This window comes from Rousettus aegyptiacus, unplaced genomic scaffold (genome assembly GCF_014176215.1).
Source record: "Rousettus aegyptiacus isolate mRouAeg1 unplaced genomic scaffold, mRouAeg1.p scaffold_m13_p_6, whole genome shotgun sequence".
In the NCBI taxonomy this organism is placed as follows: Eukaryota; Metazoa; Chordata; class Mammalia; order Chiroptera; family Pteropodidae; genus Rousettus; species Rousettus aegyptiacus.
The window spans coordinates 53,164,601-53,177,292 of NW_023416309.1; the positions used below are offsets into that span (position 1 = coordinate 53,164,601).

Sequence of the window (12,692 nt, forward strand, 5' to 3'; positions counted from 1 at the left end):
TCACATGTGGATTACTGCTCCGAGAAACTGGAAGTCAGCCCCACCTCTTCTCTCCCCCAAAAGGAGCAATAAACTTACCCATTTAGGAGCATTATTTTCCTTCAGCTTTTCCTTAAAATATTCAACTACTTTCTTCTCCCAGTCAGGATTAACTCCATTTTGGGCTGAAAGACAAATAGACTTTATAAAGATAAAGGTACAATATATAATAATAGACTGTTCGGGTGAGTCGCACATTCATGCGAAGCATTCATCGCATAAGAGACACGAAAGCGGCCGCCCCCCTGGCAGGCTGGGTGTCACGAATCCGGGCGATGCTGACCTGCCGGTTCTCAGGAGCGAACGCCACCCACGGAACGAGACGTGAGGCGACCCAGATAAAGCAGCGCTTGAACCGTCATTTGTAAAGTGAATTGCTCTTTGAAAACATTTTTATATAGCTTTTAAAAAAATGTTATAACTACCCTGAGCAGAAGTTTGTTTTTTGTTTTTAATATTTTTATTTTGGAATAAATTTTCCAAAAGGTCACATAAATAGTACAAAGAACACTCGCATCTTTCCTTCACTTGCTTTTTCATTTGCTTGCTCTCTCTTGTATTTTTCTGACCCGTTAGAGATTAAGCTACACACATCACATACTTTTACCTTTAAGTATTTCGAGGAAGGTTTCCTAAGAATAAAGAGATAATCTCACATGACCGCAGTACTGTTTATCAACCTCGGGAAATTCAAAATTGACACAACACTTTTTATCTACTCCACCACCCACATTCCGATTTGTCACTTGACCCAATGCAATTATACTTTGTCTCCTTCACTACGAGACCGCCTACCATCACTTACTGCTTTTACTTATCATGTATCTTTAATCTCCTTTAAGCTGGAACAGTTTCTTAATCTTTATCTTTTAGAGACATCCATATTTAAGAATGCATGCCCTTAAAAAATAGAATGCTCCTCATTTTGGGTTTCTCTGATGTTTCCTTGATTAACTGCAGTTATGTATTATCAGTCATACTACCACATAAGTGATGCTGTGCCCCTGCACTGGTACCATCTGGAGACCAGATGTCCATCTTCCCGTCAATGATGTTAATTGCGATAACCCAGTCAGAGTGATTTTGCTTCTCCACTTCAGAGTGACTTGCCCCTCTTTAAAATTAATAGGCAATCTGTGGGAAACACTTCAAGATCATGCAAATAATTTTCATGAAAACTCGTCTCCCCCAATCTAGATTTAGCATCATCGATGATTCTTATAATGATAACTGTGAAATGATAAGAAAGATGTTTTTAATGTCATGTTAAAGATAAGAAAACCAAAGCTTTGAAAAATGAGAGGAACTGGCTATGACCAAAGAGTGAATTATCGACAGAATCGGGAATACCTGTTTTGGGGAATAAGAACCACTGAGCTACACTACACTTTCACCATTTATATTCATCACAAAGGTGCTATGGAGATGTGAAGTAAAGAAATTTTGTCTATATTTGTTACGGAGCCAGTTCTGTCAGAAATACTCATAAAATCCTGCTAACACCAGGCCTGAGTAGGGCCTCCGAAGGCTTTACTTAACTGAGCGAAGGCTAGTTCTGAAAAAGGAGTCAGGAGGAAAAAACTCTAAGCGATTCTGATGTGTGATGCGGTTTAAATCTGCTGGTAAATTGGTCCTAAAGCCTGGTTCTGACCACTAGCATCAGCATCACTGGAGTAGTTGTTAAAAATGCAAAATTTGCAGCCCATCCCACACCTACTGAATCAGAAACTCTGGAGGTGAAGCCCAGCAACTCGTGCGTTAAAATGCCCTCTAAGTGACTCCAGTGCCCTCTGAAGCCTGAGAACCACTATTCTTGATGAGTGCCAAAAATGGTTACTGAATTGGATAGAAAGAATGAGTTTTGCTTCTAGACAAAATGATTGTCTAAAGTCTTACATGCAGCCATGACTGCCATACCACCACTGCTGTGCTGACTGCATTTGTGTAAGAAACATGAATCTACCACGTAACGGGTGATGAAGCTTCCTCAAAGAGTGACTAGGGAATGGTAAGTTACGTCTAAGTAACTTACACGTGCACGAATGCTATTCTTGAGTAAAAGCCAGCTAGCTGACACATACCTGGAACTGCTTGACAAAGGACTGCAACAGGTTAAGTCCAAAAAAATCAAGCATGCAATAACTGTCCATTATTTATTAGGCCTACTGTGTGCCCAGCTCTCTGTCAGGTTCTACAAGGATCTTGGAGTTGAAGGCACTTAAAGCAAACATATCATATGGGTGGATAAAACAACGGCCAAAAGCAAAAAAGAACAACTTTGCAGGTCCGAGAACCTCAGAAAGGCCTCTGATGGCGGAAGCACGTGAGCTGGGTGAAGCAGAACTGAAACCTGCTGAAGTGCCTGGGACCGGCATAGTCTGGATACAGAGCAAGGGAAAGGATGCGCGCTACCAGAAATTCAAGGTCCTGCAGCGCTCCGTGCCTGGGAGCTGCATGTGGCCACTGTGACCAAGTCCTGTCTCAAAACCGAACCGCCCCGGAGGAAAACGAAAAGCAGACACAGACAGTTCGACTCTTCGGCTGTGAATGAGCCGACCGCACTAGCCCACTCGTGAATTCTGTTGCTACGTATTATTAGTCTTTTCTGGTTTAAGCGGGACCAAGCCAGGTCATTTGCGAACAAGAGTCCTGTTTAGCACACATGTACCTCTCCATTATATTTCCTATGACTTCTTGGCCATCTGAATTTGAGCACCACTGCACTCAATCTTGCTCTAGGTTAAGGGGTCAAGGGAACTGAGGTATTAGCTCTGTGTATTCTAGATGTCTGTCTTTTGTCAGGTATGTGTAGGGCCAACATTTTCTCCTGATCTGTGGCCTTCTTGACATTCTTAATGGTGTCTTTTGATGAGAAGTTTTTCACTCCGATGAAGTCCAATTTATCAATTTTTTCTCTTTAATGGTTGTTAACCCCAAGGTCATGAAGATATAATCCTGTTTTTTATTTTTCACATTTAGGTCTGTAATCCACATTATTTCTCCCCCAAAAGATTACACTTGTTCCAGCATTATTTAAGACTTTCTAGCACTAAGTTGTTTTCACACTTTTGTCAAAAATCAATTCACTGTATTTGGTAGTCTACTTCTAGATTCTATATTACATTACAGTGATCCATTTGTCTGTCCTATGCCAATACCATGCTGTCGTAATCACTATAACTCAATAGTAAGTCTCAAAATCAGGTAGCTAAGTTTGTCTTGATCATTCTAATTCTCAACATTTCTACATAATTTTGAAAACCAACTTGTCGACTTCTATGTAGAGTCTGCTGGAAAATGACAAGGAAACAGATTCTCCCTCTGAGCCTCCAGAAAGGACACAGTCCTGTGGCCTTGATTTTATCCTAGTGAGACACACATTATTCCAGCCTCCAGAACTGTAAGATAATAAACTTATACTGTTTTAAGCCACTAAATTCGTGGTGATTTGTTACAACATAAGCGGGAAACTAGTAATGTTTTTTCAGGATCTGGTCTGTTTCCTCTAAGCTGTTTAATCAACACTCACAGAGCTGGTTTTGTGACCGTCCTCGTCACTCCATACACTCTACGGAGACGGCTCCTCTTTCATTCCTGATGTCAGTCATGTGTATCTTCCTTTTATTTTTTTCCCACTCCTTGCTAGTCTGGCTATAGGCTTAAGGATTTTATTGATCTTGTTCATTAAAAAAAAACAACAAACCCCTCCCCCCAAAAAAAACAGCTTTAGGTTTCATTGATTTTTCTCTTTTTTTTCTTGTTTTCAATTTGATTCACTTCTGCTCTTTAATAGTTCCTTTCTTCTGTATGACTTGGATTCGTTTTGCTCTTTATTTCTAGCTTCATACAGTAGAAGCTTATATTATTGATACCCCCCCCCCTTTTTTTTTGCTAATAAATGTACTGAATGCCTCTTAGCACATCTTCGGCTGTAGCCTACAAATTGTGATGGGTTGTGTTTTCATTTTCATTTAGTTCAAAACATTTTAAAATTTCCCTTGAGACTTTTTGATCCATGGATTGTTTATATGTGTTATTTCCACAAGTTTGAATTGTGTCATCTTCTGTTACTTATTTCTAATCTAATTGTATAATGGTGAGAGAACATACTTGAGGATTTCAATTCTTTTAAGTTTAATTTTTGTTTTCATGACCCAGGATGTAGTTTATCCTGAATGACTGGTGTACACTTGAAAAGTGCGTATTCTTGTTGTTGGGTGGTGGTCCACAAACATCGATTGCAACTGCTGTGCAGTTCTACATCCTTGCTGATTTTCTATCCCCTAGAGTTCTGCAGAGTACCAAGAGAAGAGCAATAAAATCTCCAATTGTAATTGCAGATGTTTATTTCTCTGTTCAATTCTGCTGGTTTCTACTTCACGCATTTTGAAGCTCAGTCGTTGGGTGCATTTACATTTATATCCTCTCTTACGATGATGGATACATGTTTTATACATTTGTCCAAAACTGAAGAATGTACACCACTAAGAATAAACCCTAATGTCAACTATGAACTTTGGGTAATAATTGTGTGTCAATGTAGGTTCATCAATTCTGACAAATACACCATTCTGGTGGGGGATGTTGATAATGGGGAGAGTGATATATGGGAAATCTCTGTATCTTGTACTCAATTTTGCTGTCAGTCTAAAACAGCTCTAAAAAAACAAAGTCTTCAAAAACCAGAATGGGGGGGAAAGCAACAGAGATGCAAAAAAGGTAAAATATCTTTTTAGAATGATTATAAATTATAACAAAAGTAACAGTAGCTAATGTTTAATGAACTCTTGAGACTATGCGGGACACCATTCTAAGCACTTTACATGCATTTTCTCATCTAATCCTTTCCACAGACCTATGGAATCTTATTCCCATTCTACAGATAATGACATTGTGGTAGAAAAAATAGTACCTAATTTGACATGTTCACACTCAAAAGTTAGGAAGAGGGGCCAAGTAGCAGCCTACTGAAGAAGTGGCAGGAGTTGCGGGCCCCAGGAGCCAGCCATAAGGAGATGCATTTCCTGCAGGGCACTTAAAAACAATAAAACCAAAAGTCTGCTTTTATTATCACCATTCATTTGCAATTCTAAATAATTTCTGTGATAAAATAGTCTTCCTTGGAAAATCTTTTGTTGGTCTAAATCCTAAACGATTGTTCATACTTCTGAGTTTTAATGTATATGGAAGTGTCAAATTAGCATTTTTACCACTCGCCCTGTAATAAACATTGCATTCTACATGTAAACTAATTCAGTTACACTGCGGTTCCCAGCAGAGACTCTGCTCGGTGCGTTGGTCTGGACGGTAGAGCTCTCAGCGGTCCAGAACAGTCGAAACTTGCTTAGGGAATGGTTCGTGTCCCGGCCCCTGTGGCACTTGAGAGCCCTCCATGTACACAACAGAGTGAAGTAAACCATAACCAGTGACTATAAGGACGAAGAAACTGAACTTGTGTTACTTAAATTCTATTGTCTATGAGACGACTTAGAGTTTTTGTGTTTAATATTTAAAAGTGAAAACAGTGTGAGAAGAAGTGTAGCAGGTACAATCTGGCTCACACGTGACGTGTTCTGCTGAATTTCAATACTATCTTTAATACTGAAATGTATTCTCCTTAAACTGTTATTTGTCTTAAAACCAAAGAATGACTCAAGAAAATGCGTCAGTAAGATTCAGTGGTAGGACTTGGCAACTGCATTAGTTATCAGATAATTGTTTATATAAAATATTATATCAAACTATAACCAAAAGACCACAATTCAAACTATTAATAGCTATAAATACTTCTGAGTAAAGAATTGAGCTTTCTGTCTTGCAGGAACTTGGGTAGTTATTCTTAATTCAAAAAATTAACTATATAATTAAAATTATTCAAATCTGGTCTACAGCCATGCTACCCTGAACGTGCCCAATCTCCTCTGATCTTGGAAGCTAAGCAGAGTTGAGCCTGGTTAGTACTTGGATGGGGGACCACACAAGTGCTGTATGTGTTAAAAAAATAAAATAAAATAAAATCTGAGGTGTGATATCCATGCAACACGAAATGACACCAACGCAGCAGAACTCAAACACACATAAACAAACAAAAATTCTAAAATGGGGTGGGGAGGAGAAGGAGGAGAAACAATGACGTCTTGATTGGTTGAGAAACAGGCATTGTGCATAGCTTCAACTCATGATCATTACTGAAAATAATTCTGAAGTAAAAAGAAGGGAGCTGTTAAAAAATCACCCACCACACAGCCAAAGACTCAGGGGATGGTCCCAGAGTTACACAGTTGGCTCTACAGTCTATAACCTAAACTATTCTCTATTATCAAAAGACCTAAAGGCACTAGGGATTCAATGCCATCTCTATCAAAATGCTAACTGCCTCCCCCGCCCCCCAAATGGACAATCTGATTCTGAATTTACACGGAAATGCAGGAGACTCTGAAGAGCCAAAACTATCCAAAAGGAGCAAAGTTGGAGGACTCACACTTCCTGATTTCAAAAACTTGACTATAAAGCTGCAGTAATCAAAACGACACAGTACTGGCATCAGACTAAACAGAGAGGCCGATGGAATGGACTTGAGAGCTCAGTAATAAAGCTACACATCCATGGTCAGGTGAGTTTTTTGGACAAAGGTGTCAAAACCACTCAGCGGGGAAAGAACAGTCTTCTCAACACATGGTGCTGGGGAGCTTCTGGGTTGGTGAATGTACCATGGGCTGGGAGGGCAGCACATCCCGGTTCCCGGACAGAAGTTCCTGCACCGAGGACCCTTCCGGACCTCACCCATGTACCTCTTCATCTGGCTGTCCATCTACATACTTTATATTGAGCCCCCTCCCCCCCAGGCCACGGACCGATACCGGGGCGCACAGCAGGAGTGAGCGGCGAGCGAGCCCAGCTTCGCCTGCATCCGCGGCCGCTCCCCAGCACCAGCATCACCGCCTCGACTCTGCCTCGGATCATCAGGCGTTAGAGTCTCACAGGAGCGCTGGTCCCTGGTGCCATCGAGATCGGGGACTGCTGCTTTATACCCTTTATATCAAACTGGAAAATGTAAAAAAATAAACCGAAAACAAATGGTGCTGGGATAATTGGGTATTCACACGCAAAAGAATGAATTTGAACCCCTACCTCATATCATGTAGAAAAAGTAATTCAAAACAGATCAGAGACCTAAATGTAGGAGCCAAAACTATAAAACTCTTGAGAATGTAGGTATAAATCTTTGCAACCTTACATCAGACAACAGAGTTCCCAAACACGGCAGGCACCATGTGCGGACCAAAGGGAAAACAGGTTAAGGGGGTTTAATCAAAATTAAAAACTTTCATCAAAAGACACTATAAAGAAAAGACGATCTACTAAAAGGAGAAAATATTCTCGAATCACGTATCTGATAAGGGTCTAGCATGCATGCGGGTATATAAAGAACTCTCGCAATTCAACGATAAAAAGACAAAAATCCAATTAAAAATTTTGCAAAAGATTTGACTAGCCATTTCCCCAGACAAGATATACAAATAGCCAATATACATATTAAAAGATGTTATTACCATTAATTAGAAAAATGTGAATCAAAACCACAAGATACCACTTCACACCCACTAGGATGGCTGTGACTAATGAAAAGACAGAAATTATCACCAGGAGAAAATATAAGGAAGGAAACTTCTCACACCGCAGGCAGAAATGTAAAAAGGGTGCCACCACTTTGGAAAACAATTTGGCAGCGCCTCCCAAAGTTAAACAGGAAATCATCGTATGACCCAGCAATCTCACTCCTAGGTATATATTCCTAAGAGAATTGAAAACACATTCACACAAAAACTTGTGCACGAATGTTTATAGCAGCACTATTCACAATAGCCAAGAAGTAGAAACATGTGTCCATTTATGGATGAGTGGATAAAGAAAATGTGGTATGTCCACACAGTGGACTAGTAGGAACATAAAGAGGAATGCAGAGCTTTCATGCAAACAACACAGATAAATCGTGAAAACAGTGTGCCATGTGAAAGAAGCCAGGCAAAAACAGGCCACTTGTTGTATGATTCCATTTATATGAAGTGTCCAGAACAGGTAAATCATAAATAGGAGATTACTGACTGCCAGAAGATGGGGAGGGGGCAATTGGGAATGACTGCTAACAGGTACAGGGTTTCTTTTTGGGGCGATGGAAATGACAGCGGTGGTGGATGCATGCCATTGTGAATATACTAAAAACCAATACTAGTAAATTTTAAAATGGTAAATTTTATCTTACATTAGTTATATCTCTATGAAAAATCTTGCAAAGACAAAAAAAGAACTAAAAGTAAAAAGTTAAAAGTGGTTATCTCAGTGAGGAATGGGCATACTTTTACTCTTCGGGTTTTTCTTTTCTTTTTTGTAACCATGTACAAGTCATTATTTAATGATTTGAAATTTCATATGTACATATTTGTGCCTTTGGCCCCAGCTGCCCAATCCATTCTCCTCAGAGAACTTGCCCCGCTTGGAGGCGTGGGCCTCAATAGTTGTGTCTTGGCCATAGCTAACTAGTGCCGTGAGTGGACTCCTGACTCCACAGATTCTCTAACCTTGGAATCTGGGGTTAAAGGGAAGAACTAACTGGTGTGGGCTGGAACTGAGAACAAGTGAATCTGGGAGCCGTGGAGTCAAGACAGGTAGAGCGGCTTGGATTTCTGCTAGCTTTCCAGTTCTGATCCGCTCAGCAGTCTCGGGATACCAAGCTGCCTACCCTGCCTTTGGGTTCTACAGCATCATAACAAACTGCTTTGCAGTGACCTACCAAGGACAGGATGGCAGGAGAAATCCGAGGTGCGCGCAGACAAAACATGATTCTGTTTAGAATCATGGTGACAGTAAAGCAGACCAACTTTTAGTCAATTTTTCTTGCTGCTTTATATTCTCTAAAATGCTAGAAAATACTCCTCCCTGCCCTCCTCCACACACCACTGCTTTTTTTGCATGAGATACTCCTAGTTTTGTCAGATTACAACCTAATTACCTTGAATATAACCAAAAATAGTGATCTTGACCCACCAACAGTCTAAAGAGAAAACAGTAAAAGAAAGAGTTGATAAGCATTCCCACTTCTGAAATTAACAGCAGTTACTGAGTCATTAATTCAAGTAAAGAAACTTAAAAAATTCCTGCCTTTGCTTAAGGGAAGCAATTTGATATGGGTCACTAAATGAGCAATCACTGTGGGGACTGGCTCATTAGCCTTATGCTCATAATAAAGCCCTACAGAGAGCTCTGCTGAACCAAAATATTCCTAATCTTAATTTAAGCCTATAAAATCTTTTAGAAATTGGAACTGAAACATTATAAGCATTTTATCAAGGCTTACAGAAAAAATTACATATGAATCATTGTAATACGGCAGATACAAACTCAAAACACAGACTGATTCACGAAGATGCAATGACTCATAATTATGATTGGCCACTCATAGAATTTCAGTTCCTTATCTGAACCAATAAAAAGGAATCAAGATTTGTATGTGAAAGTAACTCATACGAGGTATGATCATGAATTCTCTGAATCAATGTAAGGTCTGTCAAGACTGTCCTAAGTTTGACATTGGTCACAATAACCATCCCAATTTATACCACTTCTGATTGGTAAATCAGTCTTTTTCCACTGCCTCTGCTCAACAAATGTTTACAGAGCACTTTTGGTGTACAAGGTGTATTCTACGCAATGAGGCTATACCGTGAATAAGGCAAATACAAGCCAAGAATTTCCAGAGTCAAAATCCAGCAAAGGAATCCAAGAAACAAGTAATTTCAACAATGTGCTTTACATCCTCATTTTCAGGACACACAGGATCGTGGAGTAAAATGGAGCGGGGTACCTAGCTTAGGTTCCCAAAGGAAGAGTGAGATCTATTAGCCAGGTTAAGTGGAAATGGGATGGAAAGGGGGACCAGGGAAAGGAAACAGTTGATGCAGAAGGCCTAGGCTGAAAGGGGGTTCAGAATGAGGGGAAACGTGGTGATGAGGTCAGAGCCAGGCGCAGGTGGAACCATGAAAGGCCTCATAAAGCACAACGGACGTGCATTACTTTTATGTCTGGGTGGGAAACATATTTCCTACTAAAGCAAAACAAGTCTACAGGTTTGAGAGGCTTCTCACACAAACATAACCATCGTGCTGTTACTGTAATGGCATTCAATATATTAAGTGACAGGAACATGCAGCAAAAATATGTAATATACTTCAGAACAGCTTCTACAAAAAATCCTAACCAGAAGACAGTATTAATTTCTTCTCTGTGAGACAAGACCTATATGGGAACAAGACATTCTGGTGTGGTGGAGCGGGGGAACATATCCACAAGGTCCAGATCCCCACAGTTTACAAAATTTACAAACTACTATAAAGCCTGTATCTTATATTCAAATTATATCCTTTTTGTACTACGGGTCATATACGTAAGAGACAAAATCTTACAAAAATACACTCAAATCTATATCAAATATAGAATCATCTCATCTATACTAGGGTATGAGGGTATTTTTCATGAATAAATTTTCTAAATATCAGTAACTGGAACTTCATCATTTAAGCATTGAAACTTCTTACTTCTGAAGGATTTTCATATAAAGTGTCTACATGTCTGCACCCCGGTAAACCAACTGTGCAATTTAATTATCATTACATCTTTCGGGGCCATTATTTTGGACATCAGTTATAGGTTCCAGTATTCACTATCAACGTCAATTACTAGGATTTAGTGGAGGATTATCTGCCCCTTCCTCAAAGCGCCCTTGGATGGATATACAATGATTTTGTTGTTGTTTTCGCCCTCCCCCCTTTAACATAGTTTATTTTTTCTGTCAGAGTTCACTGGCTACAATCAGGATGCCTATCTAGATCTAATTTGCTGCCTCTAGTTTCAGCCTGGGAAACCAGAGAACTAAAGTAGTTCAAATTATAGAGAAAAAGAATAAAGTTGCTCAGTCCCTCCTACAGGAAATACATACATTGTACGCCACCACTTTTGACGGCTGGGGACTACTTAGCTTCTTATTGGGCGTTCTTACTAATATCCCACGATGCTCTAAATGAACTAAGGCTACTCTACAGTTCAAAGTTACGTCCAGCCAAGTCAGGTGCCCCGGATCTAACACTGATTTTTCGTTAGGTTTGCCTCCACCACTCCTCATTGCAAAAAGACGTGAGTGAGGTGTCAAAATGCCCAGCGTACGCTTAGCAGAAAAGTAGTGTAACAACACAACCGTAACTAAAATTTACTAAGCTTGTCTGCAGCATTCTAAGCTCTTTCTGTACTGTAGGAACTCATCTGAGTAGTTTCTCATTTCTGGCTAGCTCTGGCATACGAGGAGCTGTGCACCACGCAGGTTTTAAAGTCACCCTAAGAGCAAAACTGAGCTGTTCCACTAAATCTTATCTCGGAAAGAGAGGATGTGTGCAGCAGTAGTTAGAGCCAACTTCTGCTGCGAGCGAGCGAGCACGCACTCCCCCGGCACACCGGAAGTTTTGAAATACCCTGCAGGCTTCCCACAGGCAAAGTGCCTTTCCTTCTCCCCATCTCTGCGGGCCCTCGCAACGGCTCGGGGACCTCGCCGAGCCCTGCCGCGCGCGGGGCTCGGGCCCCCGGGGGCGCCGCGGCAGGGGCAGCGCGGCCGTCAATCACGGCCGGCCGCCGGCTGCTCGCGCCGTAACCTTGGCCGCCCGGGGATCGCGAGTCGGGCAGGTGGGAGGCACCTGCGGCCGGGCCCGGGCAAGGGGCGTCCGGGCGCCGGCCGGCGCAGGCCCGGCTGCCGTCTCGGCCACGCGAGCCCCCGAGGCAGCCCCGCGTGGGGCCCGGCCCCGGCTCGGCAAACTCGGCGGCCCGCCCGGCCCGCCCCCAGCGCCGCCACTCACCGAAGAAGCCCTGCACGATCCCGAGCGGCTGGCTGAGCCAGTCCTCCCCGCAGGGCATCTCGCCGACGGGCCGGGGCCAACACGGCCGGGCGTCCAGCGCCGCGGCTCCTCCTCGGGGGGCCCGGCAGCTCCTCGCCCGCGCCCTCCCACGCAGGGCGAGCCTCGCGGCGCTGGCCGCCCGGCCTCAGGGAACGGCGGCTGTGGCGGCGGCGGCGGCCGGGGAGCTGCAGGGGACCGGCAGGCTGCGCGCGCGGGCCCCCAGCCTCCACTTCGCACAATGGCGGGAAATAGGCGCCGCCGACCGCGCTGCCTGCGACCTGGGTGGAGCTCGCGCGGGAGGGGCGGCGGGAGCGCGCCGCGCGGCCCCGCGGGCGGGGAGGAGGGGCGGGCCGTCCCCCCGGGGGCGGGGCGGGCCGGGGCGGGGCCACGCCGCCATCTTGGAGACGGGCACGAGGGTGGGCGCGCCGGCCTCGCGCAGGCTGCGGCGCGCGGGGCTGGGCGTCGCGGGCCGAGGGCGCGTGTGGCGGTTTGGTACAGGGTGCGAGCGTGAGGGGCGAAGCTGCCGAGTCCGCATCGGTCCGTGCTGGTGCGAGGCCTCGCGCGGGTCGGAAGCCTCAGCAGCACAAAAAGCTCGAGCCCACGGACCTCAGAGTCATCTCTGGGCACATGTAATGGGTGAAGCAGCCTTTGGTGTGGGCCCCCCTCTCGGGGAGTGTGCATGCGTGTGCGTGTGTGTGTGTGTTTTGCTGGTGGTGA

General features: G+C 43.4%; 1 protein-coding gene across 1 annotated transcript in view; it reads right to left on the bottom strand.

Annotated features, from left to right (window-relative positions):
- The window catches only part of LOC107513006 (minichromosome maintenance complex binding protein), a 32,774-nt gene extending 20,547 nt beyond the window's left edge, over window positions 1–12,227 (bottom strand). Inside the window, exons 1-2 of the mRNA XM_016149121.2 lie at window positions 11,937–12,227; window positions 79–164 (exon numbers count right to left, since the gene is read on the bottom strand). Coding sequence (XP_016004607.1) covers window positions 79–164; window positions 11,937–11,994 — 144 coding nt within the window. The 5' untranslated portion in view covers window positions 11,995–12,227. The remainder of the gene's footprint in view (window positions 1–78; window positions 165–11,936) is intronic.
- Between the last annotated feature and the right edge of the window lie 465 nt (window positions 12,228–12,692).